Genomic DNA, 20,401 nt, shown 5'->3' on the forward strand with positions numbered 1-20,401 from the left:
AAATTTAGGGTTTCCCTGGTGTAAATCTCAACCTTTCCCAGCTGATCAGGGAAGAAGGGAGCCACTCCTGCCTGTGGCACAGAAGAGCACAGAGGTGATGGATTCCATGTGCTCCCTGGGGCTCTGCCTGTATCCCAGGGAACCTTTTCTGGGAGTTGAATCTTCAAAGGTGATAGGGATGAAGGGGTATGTGGGTTGGAGCCTCCAGGTCCAGGCTGACCCTGTGCGGGGATGGAGATGGAGGCAACGCTTTTGGAGCACAAGCTGAACCCCAACCATGTGATTATAATTTTGAAAGTGAGAGGACTTAATCAAGCTCCTGTATCATATACTCACTGAACTTGTCTTTTCAAACCTTTATGGTTCCATGTGGCATCATTAAACAACCAAATTTTTATTTCTTATACCGGAAAACAATTTTTTTTCCCACGGTGTTTTTCTGTTTTTCTAGAACTGTGAGCATACAGAAGGTTGTGATTTCCAAGTGCAAATGGCTTTTTGTTTAAAAATCCTGTAACATGCAAGTCACTGAGAAATTAAACCTGGTTCTAGCTAATGAGAAACTTAGCCCAGAGATGTCCCAGTGTCAAGGTGTGGAAATCCAGTACTTTCCTGAATATTTGTGCTGTACAGGACTTAAACGAGGACCAAAATTTACATATTTGAAGAGGGAACCAAACAGCTGAGGTAGATGCCATATTTAGTAGTGCAATATAATTTCTCTGGGAAGCAGTAGACCAGTAATCTGGGAATTTTGGCCATCATCCTGCTACTATTTATGAGCAATTTTAATGTAGTAATTACACATAGGGAAAATTTTTCACTAGGTTGACGAGATAAATGGAAATTTAATTTTTTTCTTGTTTGGTTGTCCAGTATTTTTATTACATCCTTCTGGAAGCAAGGGGGTATAATTAAAGAATCTGCAACTGCACTGCGCCTTGGAAAAACTGATATTTTGAAAGATTTGCTCAGTGTAAGTTAAAGGCAGCTCATTAAACAAACAAATGAGCTGTCCTTAGAGCAATCAGTATTTACTATTAACTGAACAGCACAGTAAATAATGAATTGCAGGTAAGGAACTACAGATAAGTATTTGCAGTGAATTCAAATTACTTGCCTTAAGCCTGAGGCAGAGAAAAGCAAATAGAAGGATAGAAATGGAGAGAGGAGGGGGAGAGTAAAAGGGAGAGGAGGGGTTGTGAATGTAACATTTGTTGCATCAATACATGTTCATTCATTTGGTAGGAGGAAGGTTTTCTTTGGCAATCTGGTGCCCCCCTCCCTGGTCCAAGGGATGCTGCAGCCAGCTCCTTGTGAGAACAAAGGAGGGGCTGGAATTCCTGGGAAAAAGGAGAAGGGAAGGCTTTGGGGAGACCTCATAGCCTTGCAGAACCTTAAGGGGGTCACAATAAGGCTGGAGAGAGACTTTTCCCAAGGGCACGTCCTGATGGGACAAGGGGGAATGGCTTCACACTGACAGGGGGCAGGGTTGGATTGGATACTGGGAGGATGTTCTTCCTTGTGAGGATGGTGAGGGACTGGCACAAGCTGCTCAGAGAATCTGTGGATGCCCCACATCTACAAGGTGTTCAAGGCCAGGTTGGATGGGGCTTGGAGACACCTGGGCTGGTGAAAGGTGTCCCTGCCCGTGGCAGGGGTGGAACGGGATGGGCTTTACAGTCCCTTCCAACCCAAACCACGCAACAATTCCATGAAAAGCAGGAGCTCTGGGCCTGACCCAGCAATGCCTCAGAGCAGGGCTGGTGTTTTCACCACGGCAGGATTTTGCAAGGTGCTCTCTGGCACTTACCCACCCCCAAGGACAGAGCTGTGCTTTGGCACCAGCGAGACCGAAACCTGTCCACAGCTGCCAAGTGCCTGCACAGCTCCCTCATTTCTGCCTCCAAATTACTTAAGCAGCTAAATTGTTTGTTTGCTAGGAGCTGGCACAGGATGAGAACTTTTGGGTTGGAGTTTAATCATCACAGGAGGGAAAGATTGTGCTGTCTGAAGTTTGGTAACGCGGCTGTGTTTGAAGCCGGGATGGATGGGCTGTCTGGATGGATGGATGGATGGATGTCTGGGCACCTGATGGAGGATGTCTGATATGGCTCATTTAGGAAGGGGCTCGGGGTTGTTTGGGTGCTGGAGATGAGAGGGGAGGTTGGTGATTTAATCAGGATTTAATGCAGTTTCAGCTGAGCTGTGGGCCTGAGGCTTGGTGGGACAGCCAAGGGCGTGACAGCCATCCTAAACACCTACAGCCATCCTAAACACCTACAGCCATCCTAAACACCTACAGCCATCCTAAACACCTACAGCCATCCTAAACACCTACAGCCATCCTAAACACTTACAGCCATCCTAAACACCTACAGCCATCCTAAACACAGCCATCCTAAACACCTACAGCTTGGCAGCCCTGTCTATAGTCACCTTAAATAAGGTTAATAGCCTGGCACAGCTCTCTGCTGGGAGGATGAGTCTCACCTGTCCATCTGTTGAGGACCAGCATTGGGTACAGAAGAGACTGGTTGAGTGGGGCACATCGGGGGAGATGTGGATAAAGGATTGGCATTCCATAATAACTGCTGTCAGCCCAGATAACACCTCTGCTACTCCATTAGGGGTAATATGTATGACACAGGAACAGGAGACTTATCTTGCTGGATAGTTATCACTTAGGCAAACACCTCCACGAAGATGGAGGTGCTTAATTCCTCTTGCTTAATTCCTCTAACACCGGGACTGCATTTTAGGGAATCCACCCCAGAATAAACCAGCCAAGGTAAAACACAGTGCAGGGAGATTTCCAAGTGGCCTCTGGAAGTATCTGCTGTTTGTGCAAAAGTCCAGCAGCACCAGTCCCCCTGTGCTGGCTGCTTCCCAATGCTGGTGCTGTCAGCCCCTGCATTAGTATTCCAGCCAGGGAAGAGGAGCGAGGCGCTAGACAGGCCAACTAATTACAGCAGGCTGCAGAGGCAAGTCGTGCTGTACCACAGGATAAAGGATATCCTGCTTATTTGGAATGTTTCTGCTTTGCTCTGTCACTTTATTAAAAAAAAAAGGAAAAAAAATAAGGTGTGAGCTGATGGGTTTGGGTAAGGAATAGAGTTGTGTTTCTGGCTTTTAATTTTTTCTTGAATTTAATCTGAATCTGCACAATGCTTTGTAACACTGATATAAAAAGAAACTTGCTGCTGCTCAGCCTGTGACCTTAGCAGGCTGAAAACCTCCTGGAATCCCAGCTCTCCTGCCTCTGGTGGCATCCTGACCTGCCCACTCCAGTCCCCAGAGCTGCCAGCAGATGGGGGAGAGGAGGATTTCACTGCCATGGATGTACCATCTGCAGGCAGCAGCACTGGTCGGGTTTTTATGAGCCTAAATTGCAATTCTGTGTCCAGAGGGTTTGCTGTCAGAGCATCTGTTTTGCTGTGGCTGACACAGATCTGGAGCTGAGTGTCTGCCAGGAGCAGGTGAGGGAGGGTGGCAGCCCCGTCCTGCGGTGACAGCAGCCATCAGGTGGGGCTGCTCCGTGTCCTGGGTGCCCCCCAGGCTGTCACACAGCCCAGCTTTTAGCAGGCTGAGGGTTGGAAAGGTCCATTAGTCACAAGTTAGAGCCAGGAGAGCTCAGATTGTGGGAAATACTGACTGCCACAGAACAGAACCTGCTGATGTTGCCTGATCCAGCCTGATCTGCACTCAGGCACAGCCTGGGGGGGTGGCAGCAAAGCCAGAGGGTCTCTGTCCCCTCTGGTGCCCTTCTGCACCATCCCCCTCTGTGAAACCAGCACTAAGCAGATTAGTCAGGTCCTTCCATCAGCAAACACTCACTGCCTAAGATACTTATAAGACATCTGGTTTTTAGCCTCGTTTCTAAACAAATGAGGCTTATGTGATTATGGTGTCTGTCGCCTGCCCCTCGTTGGCCAATTTCCACCTTCACCCAAGGATTTTGGTCTCACAGTCCTTACCTTCCAGGAAGTTTTCATGAGCTGGGGAACCACATGAACAGAAATTACCCCGGAGGAAGGGCCGCAGCACAACCTGTTGCTGAATTCCAAGAGCTGAAGCGAGAGGGAGCGTGCTGGGTAAAAAGGGGAATCTCTGCTTTATGCCTGTGTTTTGTAGAGGTCCAGCAAACCAAAAGTGAGGAGAAAACCCTGTGTGTGTGGGCTGTGGCTCAGCCCTGTCCCTGCTCCATCTGTGCTGGGCAAGGACGAGCATCCCCAGGTCCCACCTCCCCCCTGCCCCCAATGCCAACTGCTCCCGGTGATCCCAGGATTGCTTTTCTGATCCCTGGATTAACTGGGTGGGATGTGCAAAGATCCAAGAGCTGTGTTTGAGCCAGGCTTAGTCTGGAAATGCACTGCCATAGTTGTGCAGCTCTGCCTGTGAACTTGGTGGCAGGAGTCAGAGCTCACTGTGTGCCCAGGGCTGGGGGTTTGGTCCTTTGCTCCAGCATAGCAGACTTGTCTTAAAAATGGCTCTTGTTATCTTGTTATCCGGGATCTAAATTCTCTTGGGACTGATGTCCCTTAGCCTTATGAGTTCGAGGATGCACAGGTACAAAACACCTTAGAGTGGTTCAGAATTCACTGAGATACCGTGAATGAAGGCGCATGAAATCCTCTGTGCACCCCCATCTGTGGAACCAAAGAATCACAGACTGTTTGAGGTTGGAAGGGACTTCAAAGGCCACCCAGTGCCACCCCCTGCCATGGGCAGGGACACCTTCTACTAGCCCAGGTTGCTCCAAGCCCCGTCCAACCTGGCCTTGGACACTTCCAGGGATGGGGCAGCCACAGCTTCTCTGGGCAACCTGTGCCAGGGCCTGCCCACCCTCCCAGGGAACAATTTCTTCCTGTTTGATCTAAAGCAGACTTTCGCTTCTCTGTGAATTACACTTGAATGCTCATTAGCATTGGATATGTCTCCTTTTAGCAGCTAAAAGACATTTTTGCCTTGTAATGATTAACCTAAGGGTGTATAACGGAATGTGTGAAACCTACCTATAGGAGTTCTGGGATTATGGAGGAAAAGCAAATGTTTCATGTTCTGGTCCTTATTAATGAACTAAATGAGATTGTGTCCTTTTTTTTTAAGCATAAATGAAAGATAAAAGACAGATGAGATTTATGAACAAGGTCATTAGTGTACCAAATTTCTCTCATTAGATCTGTTACATTACTTTCCAACTTACACAACTCTCATTAGAAAAATTTATGAACTGGAATGATTACAAATATACTAAACCATCCCTACTTTTAATTGCAAAAAAAAAAAAAAAACAAAACAAAAAACCACCACCATTATACATCTGTGCTATAATAGAGTTGTACTTTTTTGTATGTGTGTTTTTGTTAGAGATGTAATAGGGATTATTCTTGAAACCAAGGGATGGAGGGAGAGGAGAGGAAATTGGACCACTTAGTGCAATTTGCAGTTTAGCTGAAGCATTTATTTAATTTATAACTCTGTTAGACCCAAGTTAATTTTACAGGCTAATATTGTTGTTTCATCTCCTCACTAGACTTCCACTTTCACATCCCTACGTCCTATTTGAAGTGACTGGGAGAGGAAGCACCAGGTATCTCTCATTCTGTTTGGACTCCTTGTTTACAGAAGAGTGATGGAGATGCTATTAAGCACAAAAGGCATCCCCATATGCCTGTTTTTCTTTGTATTGAGTTTGGCAGCAGCTATTGAAATACCATTATCAGGTGAGTTGTAGCTATTTGCTGTACACTTTGCTGTTTTGTTTGATATCCCTTCTTTTTTTTTTTTTTTTTTCCTTTTAAACTTCCCCTGAAGAAAAAATATTAAATCCTCCTTTCCAGTTGTTCCATTTTAAATTTAATCCTGCCACAACCTGGCCGTTGGGAAATTCAGGTGTGATTCAAAGTAAACTACTCCGCTTTTTCCTGTTTAAATGCAGCAGTGAACTTGTCTAATAACATATATCTGGTGTTTGCCATCCAACACACAGCTTAGCTCCGAGGGTTTGGGTTTATCCTTCATATAAATTCCTCATTTTGGCACTGAATCTCCCCCCAAGCTTGTTTGATGTACATATATCCTTGCTTTCTTGTCTTTCAACCTGCCATTCCAGCCTGGAAAAGGAGCAGGTGTGTGGCTCAGGGTGGATGTTGCTCCCCAGGGGGGTATTTTGTACACCTTGTACCCCCCCCCCCCCTCCCCCTCCAGGGAGCACCTCCTGCATCCTTCTCTGGCTGTGGTGCATTTAAACTGCCTGTTTTACACGGTCCATGTGCTTCCAGGACACGTGTAAAATATGGGATGAGGCTCATAGGGAGAAATCTAAGCAAAGCCAGAGGACCCCACTGCCTGGAGAACAGCCAGGACCTCTGAGCTTTGCATTTTCCAAACATAAATGGACTAGGAGGGTTGCAAAGTACACAAGGTTTTTGGTTTGGCTTTTTTTTAGGGGAGAGGCTTGGTGTTAAACAGCCTTAACAAAGCAAAACTCAACAATATTTGGGTTTATGAATTATGGGAATAATTCATAAGGGAAAGGCCCTGTAGGCTCCTCGTAGGGTTTTGAGGGATGTGGCCTCAGAGCAGGACAAGAGGCAGTTTTGGGGCATCCTGTGGAGCTGTCAGCACTCTGGAGCTGCCAACAGCCCTGGCTGCAAAGGGGAAGGCAGCCAAGCAGGGTTATAGGAGATTTTTTTTCAAGCTGTCCCAATTTGCATCGTAAAGTAGAGTTTTTGGGGTTTTTTTTCAGGAAGGTTCTGCAGCAGCTCCTTGAGTTTCAGTAAAACCGAAGTGGAGCTGTGGCTGTGAAGTGCAAGACAGACTGCCTGGGCACCCACTGCTTTTACATGAGGGAGCCACATCACCATTAACTTGCTCTAATGAAGCATTTTATATTTTAATACAAAGAGTTATTTCTGATCAGTGAAATAACTGTTCAGCTTTGAGACCACATGGCGCGATAAGACACCACATTTCGCTCCACCTTGGAGCTTCCAGGACTCCGAACAGCAACCAGAGAGCATGTTAATTCTCTTCCTGGCTGTTTGTAACAATGTGATGATCCCATTATCCCCAGCCCTGCTGCAGGGAGCGTTCTCCCTCGTGTGGCTCCCTCACACAGGCATTTGCAACACTTTAATTCCCTCAGAAAAAAAAAATAATATGTTAGTGCAACATCCTTGCGTGACAATGTGAGCGGTAACTCTGCACCCTGGAGGGGTATTAACTCATCCTTGCAGTCCATGGATTTCCTGGCAATTCTATCCAGGATGGAGATACAAGTTTGCTGTTTCACACGTGTGAATCTGTGTCTGGATTAAGAGCCAGTTATTGCCTTCCCCCATGAATAAATTTCCCAGCCCACAGCCCCGTGCTTTGGCTGCAGCTTTAGCACAGCCCCAGCTCTGCTGTGCCCTGGGCAGGTTGGCCAGGGGAGTGTGAGCAGGTGAAGCCTTTCCTTGGCCGCTGGGGCAGTGCCAGTGACCAGGCTGGGGGAGCAGAGAGCATTGTCCATGCCAGGAGGACGGTGATCATCTTTTTATTCAGGCAGGGCTCCCTTTTGGCAGGAGCGGGACGACCCTGCCATCGCCCCTTTCAAAGGAGGGACCTGAGGGAGCTCAGATTTGCTTGAGTGCTGATTTAACCCCCAAACCCCTTTGTGCTCCAGTTTCACAGCTTCCAACCATCACGGAGCAATCCCACACCCAGGTTGCCTACCCCTTTGATGAGGACTTTACAATTAAATGTGAAGCCAGAGGAAACCCGCAGCCCATGTGAGTAGCGCTGGGAGAAGCAGCAGAAGCAGAGTTTGCTTTTAACCTTTGTCAGACAATGTTCTTAATGTGGCTGGTGCACATTAACCTGCTCATTTGCGTGGTTAAGGTTTGGGTTTCCACCTGGGCCATTCAGTTTTTGTTGCTCTATCATTTCCCCTCACTCTGTGAGTAGGTATCAACCTGTGGTTTTGTTGTGGTTTTTTGTTTGTTTGTTTGTTTGTTTGTTTCTGGGATATTTTCCATTTCTCTGGCATGTTCTAAGTTCACCCCCTGATTTAAAAAAAAACCCTGTCTGGGCTGTGCTGCAAAAGATAGGAGGTGTGTACTAATAATCAAAGGAGCCCAGCTGCTCTTTCTGCCTTTTCCACAGCCATCCTAAAAATACCAAACACATTAAATCATGTATTCAGACATCACATTTGCATTTTATCAGATAACTTGTCTGTACCTGATATCACCAGGGCCGTGGTGATGCTACAAATGGACACATAAGGAGTCACTCAAATAAATATCCAAAGATAAGCTTTATGTATTTTACAGTGGTGTAGAAAAGAGAAAGATTTTAAATGAAAATGTGATTAACTAGAATGTAATAATAACACAGTAAAAGCTCCTCCTGAGGCTTTCCACACTGAATAGGATAAATTAATAGCTGGTTTGCATGTCATTTTTACTCTTTAATCCTTCCCTTCTCCTTTCTCTGCAACACAATTTAAACTTTAAAAAGGTTTTTTTGTGCCTTATATCAAGGTTACTTGATCACTTGTAATTGAGCTCTGAATGGGGATTTGTAGCATGATAACAAATTCCCTTTGTTTCACAGATTGTCAGTGCATCAATGAGAAGTTTTCTGTTCTATTTAAATGATGTGGTAGTGCCTGTTGGGTGATAGGAACCCAGATTCCCTCCATACTGCAGCAAGGCAGTTTTGCCAAGACCAGGGAAGTGACAAAATATACAGTTTTGTTGACATTAATTTATTCTCTTGAAACAATACTCTTTAAAAAAAAATGCATGTATTTTTCTCCCACTAAATGCATGTATTCTAATTTCCAACTGTCAGATTTTGGATCAGCGTAGCCAAATTTTGATCCATCTGAGAATTCCAGATAGGGGACATGTGACTAATATTTCAGCACTCATCAAAATCACACCCCAATAACATTAAAACTACAGGTGTTTCTGTGGCAAAGGAGGAGCTCAGTGGGATCACTTCGGTTTCTTCTGGGTCCAGCCATGGGAGATGGTGAGAAAAGCTCCTGTCAGCCCCTGCCAGTCCAAAGCACCAGCTCTTCTACAGACACAGCCCTTTGCAAACCTCCAGCTGCTTCCAGGGGGTGGCTCTGGCTTTCCCAGATAGTTCACTGTCCTTGCCTTGAGCTCTGTGTTCCCATTTCACGTCACAGTGAGTTACCCAAAAGCAAAGTGTCCAAGAGGAGAGATGTGCCCAAGAGCCAGCACAAGTCAGAGCAGCACAGTGGTCATTTTGCCCTTCAAATCTCTCCTCTGACGTCTTTTTGTTTCAGTAAAACCCCCTTGGCCCCACAGGTACCCCTGGTTTAATCCCGCAGAGCTGCTCTGGGACCTACCCTTGTAACACTTGTATTATTTTTCAGCTTTAACTGGACTAAGGATGGAAAACCGTTTGACTTGTTATCTGACCCCAGGATAGTTACATCCAACAACTCTGGAACTTTTGTGATTCAAAACCGAGGAATCATCAACAATTTCCAGGGGAAATATCGTTGCTTTGCTTCCAATGTGCTGGGAACTGCCATGTCAGAAGAAATTGAGCTAATTGTTCCAAGTAAGGGTTTTACTTTACTTTTGGGTTGAAATTATTATTGTTATTGCTATTATTACTGTTATTATTAAGATGAGAATGGTGTTTCCTCAAATGAAATGAGAAAGAAGTAGTTCCTAAGGTGGTGTACGGTGAAACATGAACTGTTTGTTATTCAGTGAATATCCAAAGGAAAAGTTCTTATTTGCTTCCTGGAATGACTTAATTTAGTTCCTGGTTTTGAGGACAGAAATCAAATCTGGATGCAGGATTTCAGACAAGACCCCTGGACTGTCAACTCCCAAGTGCAGCTCCTGACACTCCTTCCCAACTGCATACAAATGAAACTGGGTAGATTATGGATATGTTTTTCCCAGATACAGTGTTTTGGAGAACATTTATTATTTACTTTTGCTTTTTTTGAGCATTTTCTGCCCCACTTTGCCTCTAGAGGGTGGGTTAGTGAGTAAATTAGTATCAACTTTTTGATAGCCATCTCAGGAGAGCTGAAAGCTCAACACCAGAAAATGATTGTTTGCTTTGAGCTGGCTTTTTAAATGCCTTTGCCATAAAACCCATAAGAATTCTTTTCTGATTTGTGTTCGTTTAGAGCCACTGCTTGTTCTTGTGATGCTTCCACTTCCTTTTCTGTAAAGAAGAAAGCATAAATATTGATGAGAGTTGTAGGCTGGCAAATTCTCTGACTAATCTGGGCAGAGACAATTTGTTTGTGAGCTGATGCCAGCACACCATGAAAATATAGGAATTAAAATATTTGGAGAGATAAAGCAAATAGCAGAAAATATGACAGAGTAGCTATCTAAGGGCAGTACAGTTACTGAAAGGCATTAGCTGTTCATGAAAGATAAAAGTAATGGGATGGCTCATGAAATAGTGTTACAATGATATTAAAATTCAAAATGTAGTGGGCAATAAAGGATTAGGAAGTTGTTGTCAGAGAAAACAAAACTGATTTGAGTCAAATGACTTTGGTGAAATGTTGTAAAAGGCATTTTGTGAGTTTGGGGAAACTCCTGAATTAAATTTGGCATGATCTCTCTAATACTGGGTAATTTTGTTTGACAAGAAATGAGAAATTATGTGATGCTTTTTGCTTTCCAAACATTTACTGGAAAACGAAAGCTGCTAAGGGTCATAAGACCAACATTTTAGCTCAGCAACTGTGACTGAGTTCTGTTCCCATGGTCCCATCTCAGAGCTGGCAACAGGGAATCAGGAGCTGGGGGAAGGATGGCAGAAATAGCAGGTTTTTACAGCAAAATAGCAAGAGATGCAAAAGTTTGAAAGCTCCAGTGGAAGTGACTCAGTCAGCTGGGAGTTCATTAGTCTGATGTCAGGAGCACTCTGGGTTTGGGATAATAAACACTTACAGGGAGGATATGAAAGGCCTGGAACCGAGTGGAAAACGAGCTCAAAAATACGGCAGCGAAAATTAGCGATCCTGGAAACTCGTCCTTCCATCACCGGCACAGATGGGGAAATGAGGGATTAAGGACCAGGAATGCAGAAGTGGGATGAAATTTATGGATATAAAATTCAGGGTCCTGTTTAGGACAATGTTATAGAGTCAAAGAATTGTTAAGGTTGGTAAAGACCTCAAAGACCTCTGAAGATGGTGGAGTCCAACATTAACCCAGCACTGCCAGGTCCAACACTAGACCATGTCCTGAAGCTGATACAAGTGTCTTTGGACCAACACATTTCATCACTTTTAGTTTGGAAGACGAACACACAATTGTCTTAAATTCAGGATTGAAATATATGAAACTAGAGGAGAAAAATCTGAAGCAGAACTTTCCTAGTGGGAGCAGAAAGGAGAAGAAAGTTCCCTGGCTCTGGGATGGGAGACCATGGAACAGGCTGTTCAAAGCAGTTGTGGGATGTAGAGGAAGAAGAGATTCAGCAATGAAGTGGGATTTTTTTTCCAGGTTAGATCCTGCATTTCCAAGCTCCTCCTATATTTTGTTATCAAATATCTGACAGCCCTTTGCACGGCTGGAATTGGTGTGTCCACGTGGCAGGGGATTCCTCCACAGCCTTCTCAGCCTCACAGGGCCAGGACATGAACTGCTGAACTAAAAAAGATGCTTGAAATGGAAAACAATGATGTCTGTATTTGGGCTTATCGAATTTTTACTCAGAGCGGATATTTTTTGCTTTTAATGAAAAATTGGCTGTAGTAGCTTGAGTAGATATTAAATATAGTGGGAGCACTTAGCAACAAATTCACTGAGAGGTTACAAACACGGTTGTTATCGAGTGCAAGAGGAATTTTAGAGCTAATATATGCAAAGTCCTAAACCCAGGAAATAAATACATGGTGCAGATAATCTATTAGAGGGATTTACCCAACTCATACATCTCCTAAAGCACATTTGCTGTTATTAGTGCTCTTCTGCCATCAGTTCTTTCATTTAACGGTGCGGCGTAGACGCTGCAAACAAAATCAGGATTCAGAGAGGAACAGGAGGCACATTTGGTTTTCTAAAGTGCTGGATGGTCCACGACTGTGGCCAAGTGAAGGAGCTGCTGGTGCACAGATCCGCTGTAAATCAGCGATCGCCGATGGGGGAGCTGGGGATAAATCACCTCCTTTCACCCCCCGGGTTTTGAAGCGGAGACTGGTACATGTGAGATCACTCCACGCATTCATGGAATGATGCAGAGGTGGCAGAGCTTTGCCAGCTGCATTCAAGTCAAATGTAAAGCTGCTTGGCAAGTCGCTGTGCCAGCGAAGGGAAGAAAACCCCAGCGAGCCAGAGAGGGCCAGTTTCTTTCATAAATTACATTTACACTGCAGCAGCAGAATACTGGGCCTGTGAGGTGGCTGCTGAAAAGGAGGACAAAAGGCTGTTTACTCACAGTAGTCATTCCAGGAGAGCAATAGAAATGTCAGCAGAAATGATCATTAAATCTCACCTACATAATGAAAATACCCCACCTCCCCTATATAGGCTGACATTAAGGAGAGGGGGAAGAATGGGCTCTGAGGATCTGATCTGTGTGCAGCACTAACAAAGGCCAGATTGTTACAAGATACATGCAGCAGGAAAATGAATTTCAATGGTGAGAACACAGACATCAGCTCCCCTCCTCCTGGATTTTGGGAATCTGTTGCTTGAATTGGTGAGCAGGCCCCGTGCCAGAGGAAGGAGAAGAAGTACAGTTTAAACTTCTTTAATTAACTGTGGTGTAAAAGACTCTTCATGGTAGATTGCCTTAAGATTTATGCTCAGTGTTTCTAAAGCTGCTGCTCCAAAAGCTCAGAGATTTGAGGATGGAAATATAAAACTGTCCAGTGGCAGGCTGTGCTGTGCCAGTGATGTGAGTTCTGGAATTCCCAAAGAAAGCCAAACCTGTGCTAATTTTTAATAACCCAAGTGTGAATATTGTGAAATCAGTAAAAAAATGCTGAGCTGATACTGAATTCAGAGGTCTCAGTGACCCACTTTGTGTTTGGTGTGGCCCTTATGGAAAATTAAACAAAAGAGAGGAACTCAGAGACTTTGCAGGTGATGGAAATAAAATCTACCCCTCTTATGTCCTAAACCCATGTCCTGTACCTGTGAGAACTTTTCTGCCCATCTGAATTGTTGGGTTCACTCTCTTGCCAGCAACCAACATTTTGGGAAGGGTGATAGATTTATACAGGAAAAAGAAATCACTGATTCCACCCCACAGACAGTAGACTGACAGCCACAGTCTTCTTGGCAGCCAGACTTTGGTAACTTTTTCAATTTAATGCAACAATTAAAAAAAAATCCATAAATAAGCAGGACTAAATCTCATAAACAGTTCAAAGGCTGCAATGAAAATTACAGATTTAACTGCTGCTCACGTGGCTCAGAATATCAACTGAGGCACAGAGATGAGCACTGGAAGCTTCCCAAGGTGCATTCAGTGCACCTGTGACTGAGGACTGAAAGTCACATTTCAGATTCTTTGATAATGCTGGGCTGCTTGCTGCACAGGACATAGATCTGCAGGAAAAATCCCAATTAAATGCTAATTAAAGTGTCCAAGGAGCTGGAAAGTGCTAGGATATCAAAATTTCCTGACTGTTTCTACTTTCTCTCGCTTTTACATGCTCTGAGGATTTATTTGCAAGGAAGAATATTGGAATATCCATGATGGGTAGGGCTAAGCATCCCTCTATCCCAGGACAAATCACCAGCAGCATCCACAGAGGAGGTTCTTAAAATAGACCTGGTGGATAGCGATGTTCTTCTACAATAGCTTCCCAATGTATTTGTTTGTTGCTGATTTATCATAAAGGATTGACTCCCATTTTATATCAGATACCTACAGAAACAAGGCACAGGGGTCTCAAGGACGATTTACCTGGAGAAATGCTTCTCCTTCAAGTTCTCAACACTTTGATGAGAAACATGTAAAATGACAGATTGAATGGGGTGTGTTCTCATATAAAGTGGAATAAATTGCCATAATTGGTACAGTTACAGTGTGAAGTCACTGCAGTCAGCAGCAGGACAAAAGCCAAGCTGTGGGACACGGTGTGCCAGTAGATCCTTGAGTTAATCAGCAGTTCTGGGCACTGGAGAACCCACCTCTGGTTGCTGTGTTTGTGAATTTATGCGGCTAAACTCAAACGTGGATTTTATATTGCACTGTGTTGGTGTCCCCCCGTTTGTTTTTGGTTGAGATGCTGCATTTTCTGAGCAGATAAGAAGGAGCAGGGAGGCACACAGGCTCCTTTCTGAATTTTCTCCCAGCCACCCTAATTTGCCAGTGGTGCTTCAGGCTCCTGTCGTTAAACTTTGAGTCACCCCAGGGATTAACAGAGCCTGGCTCCTTGCACAGACGACTCTGGACACTGATAATCTTCCATTTCCATGGTTCACACACTGCCAGAGCACTTTCAGGCTGGTTTGTGAGTGCTGTGCAGCTGTCACGGTGCTGCCTTGTCAGGAATAAATCCTTGGGCAGCAAAGCCTTTCCCAGGGAAAAAAAAAAACAAAACACTCAGGCAGTGAAGCTTTTCCCAGGTATTTTGAGCATTTTAGATGCCATGGAGGGCTTTTGGGAGACGTCTCCATGTCAGGTGTGCAGGTTTCCATCTTCCCCATGGCTGTTCCTGTGATCAGCCACGAATCAGGAGTGATTGATTCTGGAATATCTCCTAATTAGAACATAGGAACACTGCAAAAAAACAAAACAAAATATTGCCTACATGCATGTCCTGGAGTTTGATGTTCAAAAGCCAGAGTCTAATGTGACAGTAGCTTCTTATTTTTAATAAATCAGAATTCAGGGCAGGTCTTTTTCTAGTGTTTGAGGCACTTGTCAGAAGGTTTGGCTCAAGAATTTATTGTGAAATTGAGTCTTTTCCTCTTTTACAAAGCTTCAGGGATTCAAAACACTCAAATTTATGCCTTATGAGAGTGTTTTAATCTTTTTCACGGTGAAATAAGCAAAAAAAAACCAGCAGGGAAGAGCCCAAAAGGCTCAGTCAGCTGGGGTGGAAGTGCTTGTTTGAGGTGGAGGACGTTTGGGGTCAAATTGCTGCTTCCCCCAGTGAAGTCCAGATGCCAAATCTGGGCCACACACTGGAGATGAACGTCTGTGCTCCCGGCTAATGACACTGAGACCACGACTTTTCACTCTCTCCTGGTGGGACTCTGTATTTTGGTGTAATTCTGTAATTACTGGCTGCAGAAATTCACTGAGAAGACCAGTGGTTATGGCACCCAGCTGGGAGACTGGAGACCCAGATTTAGTTGTGCTAAATGAGGCAAAAAATGAGTTTGAACAAGTTTCCAACGTCCTACATGAATGATCCCCCTATTGGTCTATTTACTGGTCTCTGGTTTAGTCAGGAATCCCTCATCCTTCACCTGATCCAGCTTACTTGGAAGTTCTGTTGAGACTGATGTTTCTTGGGAATAAATAAGCTTTAGATCAACAAATTGGCTTTTTCCTGCTGGAAAACATTAGTCTCAGCCGTCAGCAGATGTATTTTCCAGGGCTTGAAGAATGTAGGTTGCTGAATGGACTGAATATGAATATGTAGCTCTTCTTTTCTACCTGAAATTTCACCTGCAGGGTGGGTGACGCTCATTAGCTCCATTTTGCCTCTCCTAAGAATTCATAACCTCCTAATAATCCTCCTGGAGATAAAATCTCTGCACACTCTGCATTCAGGCAATCAGCACTGTAGTGATTGCTTCTTTTTGTGTTTACTAATCCTGAAAGGTATAAATTGTCCTCAGAGTCCTGTCCCTGTACTTCCCACCCTCCTCCTTAGCTTTTCTCTTGCAGTGTGATGCTGCAGGTTCCCTGCAGAGCTGCTGGACCACTGATGCGTCAGGTTGTGCAGGCACTATCAGAGCTCCCAGTCACGACTTGATGGTGATATTTGCTGTGCCAGCCTGACTCTGCTCAGCCAGAGGACATTTTCATTCCTTTGCTGTTTAATTGCTGCTCATTTTGCTGCTTGAACTGAAACTTTGGGCCAGTTTGAACTTGCCTGAAACGAGAGCAGGAGAAAACGTCAGCCCAGGAACTGCCTTAGCTAAACTCCTTTAAGGAAGGAGTGGTTCCACTTTGCAGGCTGGTTTCTTGGTGATAATCTGTGAGCTGCAGCCTCCCAGTGCTTGGTCTGGGGTGGGGGTTCTGCTCCCCCTCTTCTCAGATGCCCTTGGGTTGAAATTTTGGGCTGCTGAGCCTGGGTGGATGAGGAGGGAACACAGGCTTTGCACCAGCTTTCTGCTCCATCTGGTGGAGGTGGATAAGAATTGAGACAACTCCAGGTAAGGGGTGGAACAGCTGCCTGATGTCTGTCCTCACCTGCAGGGACTTGCAGTGGCTTCTTGGGAACCACTTTTTGGCCAAAGCTTCCCGGAACATTCTGCACTCCCAGGCTGGTTTCCCATCTCCTGGGAGCACTTGGGGACCCACCAGGGCTCAGCCCCCTGTGCCAGGCTTGGCCTGAGGATGTGGTTCTCTGGGCCTTTGGGTTGTCCCTTCCAGACACTGCAAACAAAGGAGCTGTAGAAAGAGTTTGCAAATAAATGTGTTAAAATAAAGCTTAAGCAAAGCAGAGGAACATCACAAACAAGTGTTAAACATCCCCATTCAGTGTCTGGCTTTCAGTGCCATGGTCTGTGCACTTTGTGAATGAAAGGATTCCTACTCAGACTATCCTTGAATGGAGGGATTTCCTACTCAGAGTAAAAAGTGCTGTTACTCTGCACCACTTCATAAATAGGAATACTAACTAAAGGCAGGTATCCAAAGGATGTTGTTAAGGTAAATATTTTATTTAAAACTACATTAAGGGGGAAGCAAAGAGCAAAATTTCAAAAGGCGCCAATAAAAGAGGAACTTTCCTCCTTTTTTGCAGGTGTACCAAAGTTCCCCAAAGAAAAAATCGAGCCTCTGGATGTGGAGCATGGAGATTCTGTGATCTTGCACTGTAACCCCCCAAAAGGCATCCCACCTTTGCATATCTATTGGATGAATATTGGTAAGTAAACAATTTTGGCACCATTCATGCAAAGAAACTCAAAACATTAGTCTCCCAGAGCAGTTTCATAATTGGTGGGAATGAGAACTGTGCAACTGCTTGGGAGAAACACCTGGATATTCAAAAATGGAGAATGGAGATCTGTTTTTGCAGGACACAAAGTTAAACTGTAGAGTGGATTGACACAACCAGTTATCAAATATGAGCCATCAGAAAGCTCGTATTTCAGTTAATGAGGATTCCTGCATTTCTGGAGAGAGGATATTTATAATGTGTCAATATTCATCAATTAATGGTTGATTTATAAAACTAAGAACAAAAATAAGCCATTAAATTTGTGTAATTAGTTCCTTGTGGGTTTCTGTGCTGCTCTTCTGCAGCATTTGTGCTCTGCAGGAGTTTCTGGCTGTTGGGAAGCCAAGTAACTCGTGCTGTCTCCTAGACATGAAGGGTTTGTTTGGGATGCTGCCCAAGCCCCTGCAGAGACAGGGTGCCAGGTGAAAGCTCTGATCCTTTAAGGCAGCCCCTCTACTCCTGCCATGCCTGTTTATCACAGACCTGCATTAGGCTGGATCAGCAATGAGGCAGAGCAGCAACTTGAGCTCATACGAACATCCCCTGCCCTAATCTGTAGTTACAGAATAGCAAAGTGCTGGGGAGACACCTGTCAGTGGTGACCTCCACATCACCATTCCAGACCTTTCTGCTGGGGAGAGATGCTGAACATTCCCTTTTACCTGAACAGGAGCTTTGCCCTGTGTTATTTTTTATTATCTATTATTTTTCATCTACATTATAAATAGGTATATACTGTTACATAAAAATACTTATTATACATTGTACATTGAATATTGATGAACAACCCATTGTTTATGCTCTGTTTTCTGTCTCTTTTGCCTCAAAAGCTCTGTTTTGTGGCTGTATTTGGAAGGAGGCACGTGAGAGGGGAGCATTAGTGAAGCAGCTCAGCGACGTTCCCATCTCACAATTATTTTTTCCCTTGCAGATTTGCAGCACATTCCACAAGATGAAAGGGTCTCCATGAGCCTTAAGGGAGATCTGTACTTCGCCAACGTGGAGGAGCATGACAGTAGAAGCGATTACTGTTGCTTTGCAGCCTTTCCAAGGCTCAGGACGATTGTGCAGAAAATGCCAATGACGCTGAAGGTTTCCCGTTGTAAGTCTGGGCATAAGCAGTTCCCTGCTTTCTGGTGCTTTTTGAACTCCCCAGGCATCAGTGCATGCACATGTGTGCCCTGTGTCTCTGAAGAGATGCTCTCTCTAGAAAGGGCACGTTACTGAGCTTATTTCCTGCATTATTAACCTCATTCTCAGGGCTAAACTCAACTGAGAAAAGCTTTCTGCAGCTGTCGGACTCCAAAAGTGCCCTGTTCTGCCTCCTGTTCTCCCCACTGGGGAAGCCAATGATGTATTAGGGAAATCTGCTTCTCTTGCAGTCCTGCAGGTCTCTGACAGATGGGACTTCACTGGGTTTTGAGGACTTTATGTGGCCACCTCCTCTCTGTTTCTGCCCAGCTGCATCCATGTGGTTGGGAAGGGTGGTGCTTTCCAGGCTGCCTTCAGGATCAGCAGTCACACAGGAGGCATTTTCCATTTTTCATTGCCAAGCCCAGAACTAACCCAGGTCCCCAAGTGCCACATCTACATGGCTTTAAAATCCCTGCAGGGATGGGAACTCCACCACTGCCCTGGGCAGCTGTGCCAGGGCTGGAAAAACCTTGCAGTGAAGAAACTTTCCCTGATATCCAACCTAAACATCCCTTGGTGCAACTTTAGGGCCCAGTCCCAGCTGGGTTAAACCAGCAAATCCCAACAGGGAACTTAAACCATCTGGAGTCCCATCCTGCTCTGCCTGCACCTCTTCTGGCTGTAAGAATGTCTGCTATCACTTGCACCACTCACTGAGCTTCCTGTGCCCTTAATATCAGTTTTCTGTTCCACTAATGCTTCTGACCTTTGGGGCTTATGAGGCCCAGAAAGCCAAGGAGATTTTTCTTTTTTTTTTTTTTTTTCTCCTTCATGAATGAAAATCTCATATTTAATATGTGATTTTGAGTGTTTTCTTGTCGGGATAAAAAGATAGAGGATTAATAGTGGCTTTGTGCGTCTTAATGCTTGGCTTAAAGTGTATCTTGGGATAATAATTGTGAGAAAAATATCCAGGGGAAATGTTGCTCTCTGTGGGTTTTCCGCTGGGTCCAGTCCCCCACACAGGCACACACAGATTAGAGAAAAATTAGATGGCCTTTGCCTGTGGGGCCGCTGGGAGTCCTGGAAGTGACTCAAAAAACCCACTTCAGTGTGTCCACCTTGTCACCAAAGCCACAAGACTTAGTCCAGGAAAAAAAACAAAAAAAAAAAGTGAAACATAAATTAAAGGGTTTCGTAAACTCAGCTTGACGTTGCCCATCCCGCTCTGTGCCAAGTCCCTGCTGAGGGACTGCATTAAAAAAACCACACACAAAAAATATTTAAGCAATAAGAAACAAGCAAATAAATAAATTCTATAGCATTTCTTTTTAATGGATACTTAGAACTTAGTGATTTTTTATTACCCTAGATAGCAAGGTTGAAAAGCTGTTTACATCACCTATGGAGTATTTTGACATCACCCATGGAGTATTTTGCAGAGTAATACATAATATTTGAACAATTTTCATTGTATTTTCAAAAATTTGTTGCTCATCTGTTGCTTTCCTTTATATTTTTCATTCTTTCTTTCTTTTATGGCAGAAATTGAGGGGGGGGGTGGGGAGGGGCATGATTTTGTTTTGGTTGATTTATTGTTTTCTTTTGATTCTGTCTCAACCCTGCATGTTTGTGTTTGGTTGTCACTTTTATTTATTTCAGTAAAGCATGCTAATGACTCAGGCTCACCTAACGCTGCTGTTACTAAGGGTGAGTTGAATGCATCTGTTCTTTAGCCTTTAAACTGAGAATCCACCAGCTGAGATGAAATGGGAGCTGGTAAAAAAAAAAAAAAAAAAGAAAAAAAATCACAAAAAGCCTTTTGATTGTGATGGGTTGGATTTAAGTGCTCCGTGGAGGAAAATTTGCTCATCTTGTAGGTTTTGACAGAAATCTGCAGGGTTTTTAATAAAAAAGGTAGGGCTTTTTAGTTGAGAAAGGAGCATTCACGCTCCAGAACATGATGTAAGGAGGGTGACATCCTGGGTTTCTTGTGTTATCAGCTCAGAGCAGGAGCCAGAGCTGGATGTTCCAAATTTTTTTCTGGCAGTTAAGAGGACTCTGGGATTAGGGAGCCAGAGGTTTGGCACCATGAATTCATGTCCAAGGGGTCATCCTGGGCCT

General features: G+C 44.5%; 1 protein-coding gene across 9 annotated transcripts in view; it reads left to right on the forward strand.

The window, feature by feature from the left end:
* CHL1 (cell adhesion molecule L1 like) overlaps positions 1-20,401 on the forward strand; it is a 123,753-nt gene that overhangs the window by 66,436 nt on the left and 36,916 nt on the right. For 7 of the 9 annotated variants that reach the window (XM_027894204.1, XM_027894206.1, XM_027894203.1 and 4 more), the window contains 6 exons: positions 5,537-5,726; positions 7,670-7,775; positions 9,395-9,585; positions 16,946-17,068; positions 18,075-18,245; positions 19,940-19,987. In XM_027894204.1, coding sequence (XP_027750005.1) covers positions 5,636-5,726; positions 7,670-7,775; positions 9,395-9,585; positions 16,946-17,068; positions 18,075-18,245; positions 19,940-19,987 — 730 coding nt within the window. In that variant the 5' untranslated portion in view covers positions 5,537-5,635. The remainder of the gene's footprint in view (positions 1-5,536; positions 5,727-7,669; positions 7,776-9,394; positions 9,586-16,945; positions 17,069-18,074; positions 18,246-19,939; positions 19,988-20,401) is intronic. The other 2 variants (XM_027894208.1, XM_027894209.1) reach the window with 1 other exon arrangement.

Source organism: Empidonax traillii, unplaced genomic scaffold (assembly GCF_003031625.1).
Source record: "Empidonax traillii isolate 1590-97213 ecotype Southwest subspecies unplaced genomic scaffold, ASM303162v1 scaffold420:size724490, whole genome shotgun sequence".
Taxonomy (NCBI): domain Eukaryota; kingdom Metazoa; phylum Chordata; class Aves; order Passeriformes; family Tyrannidae; genus Empidonax; species Empidonax traillii.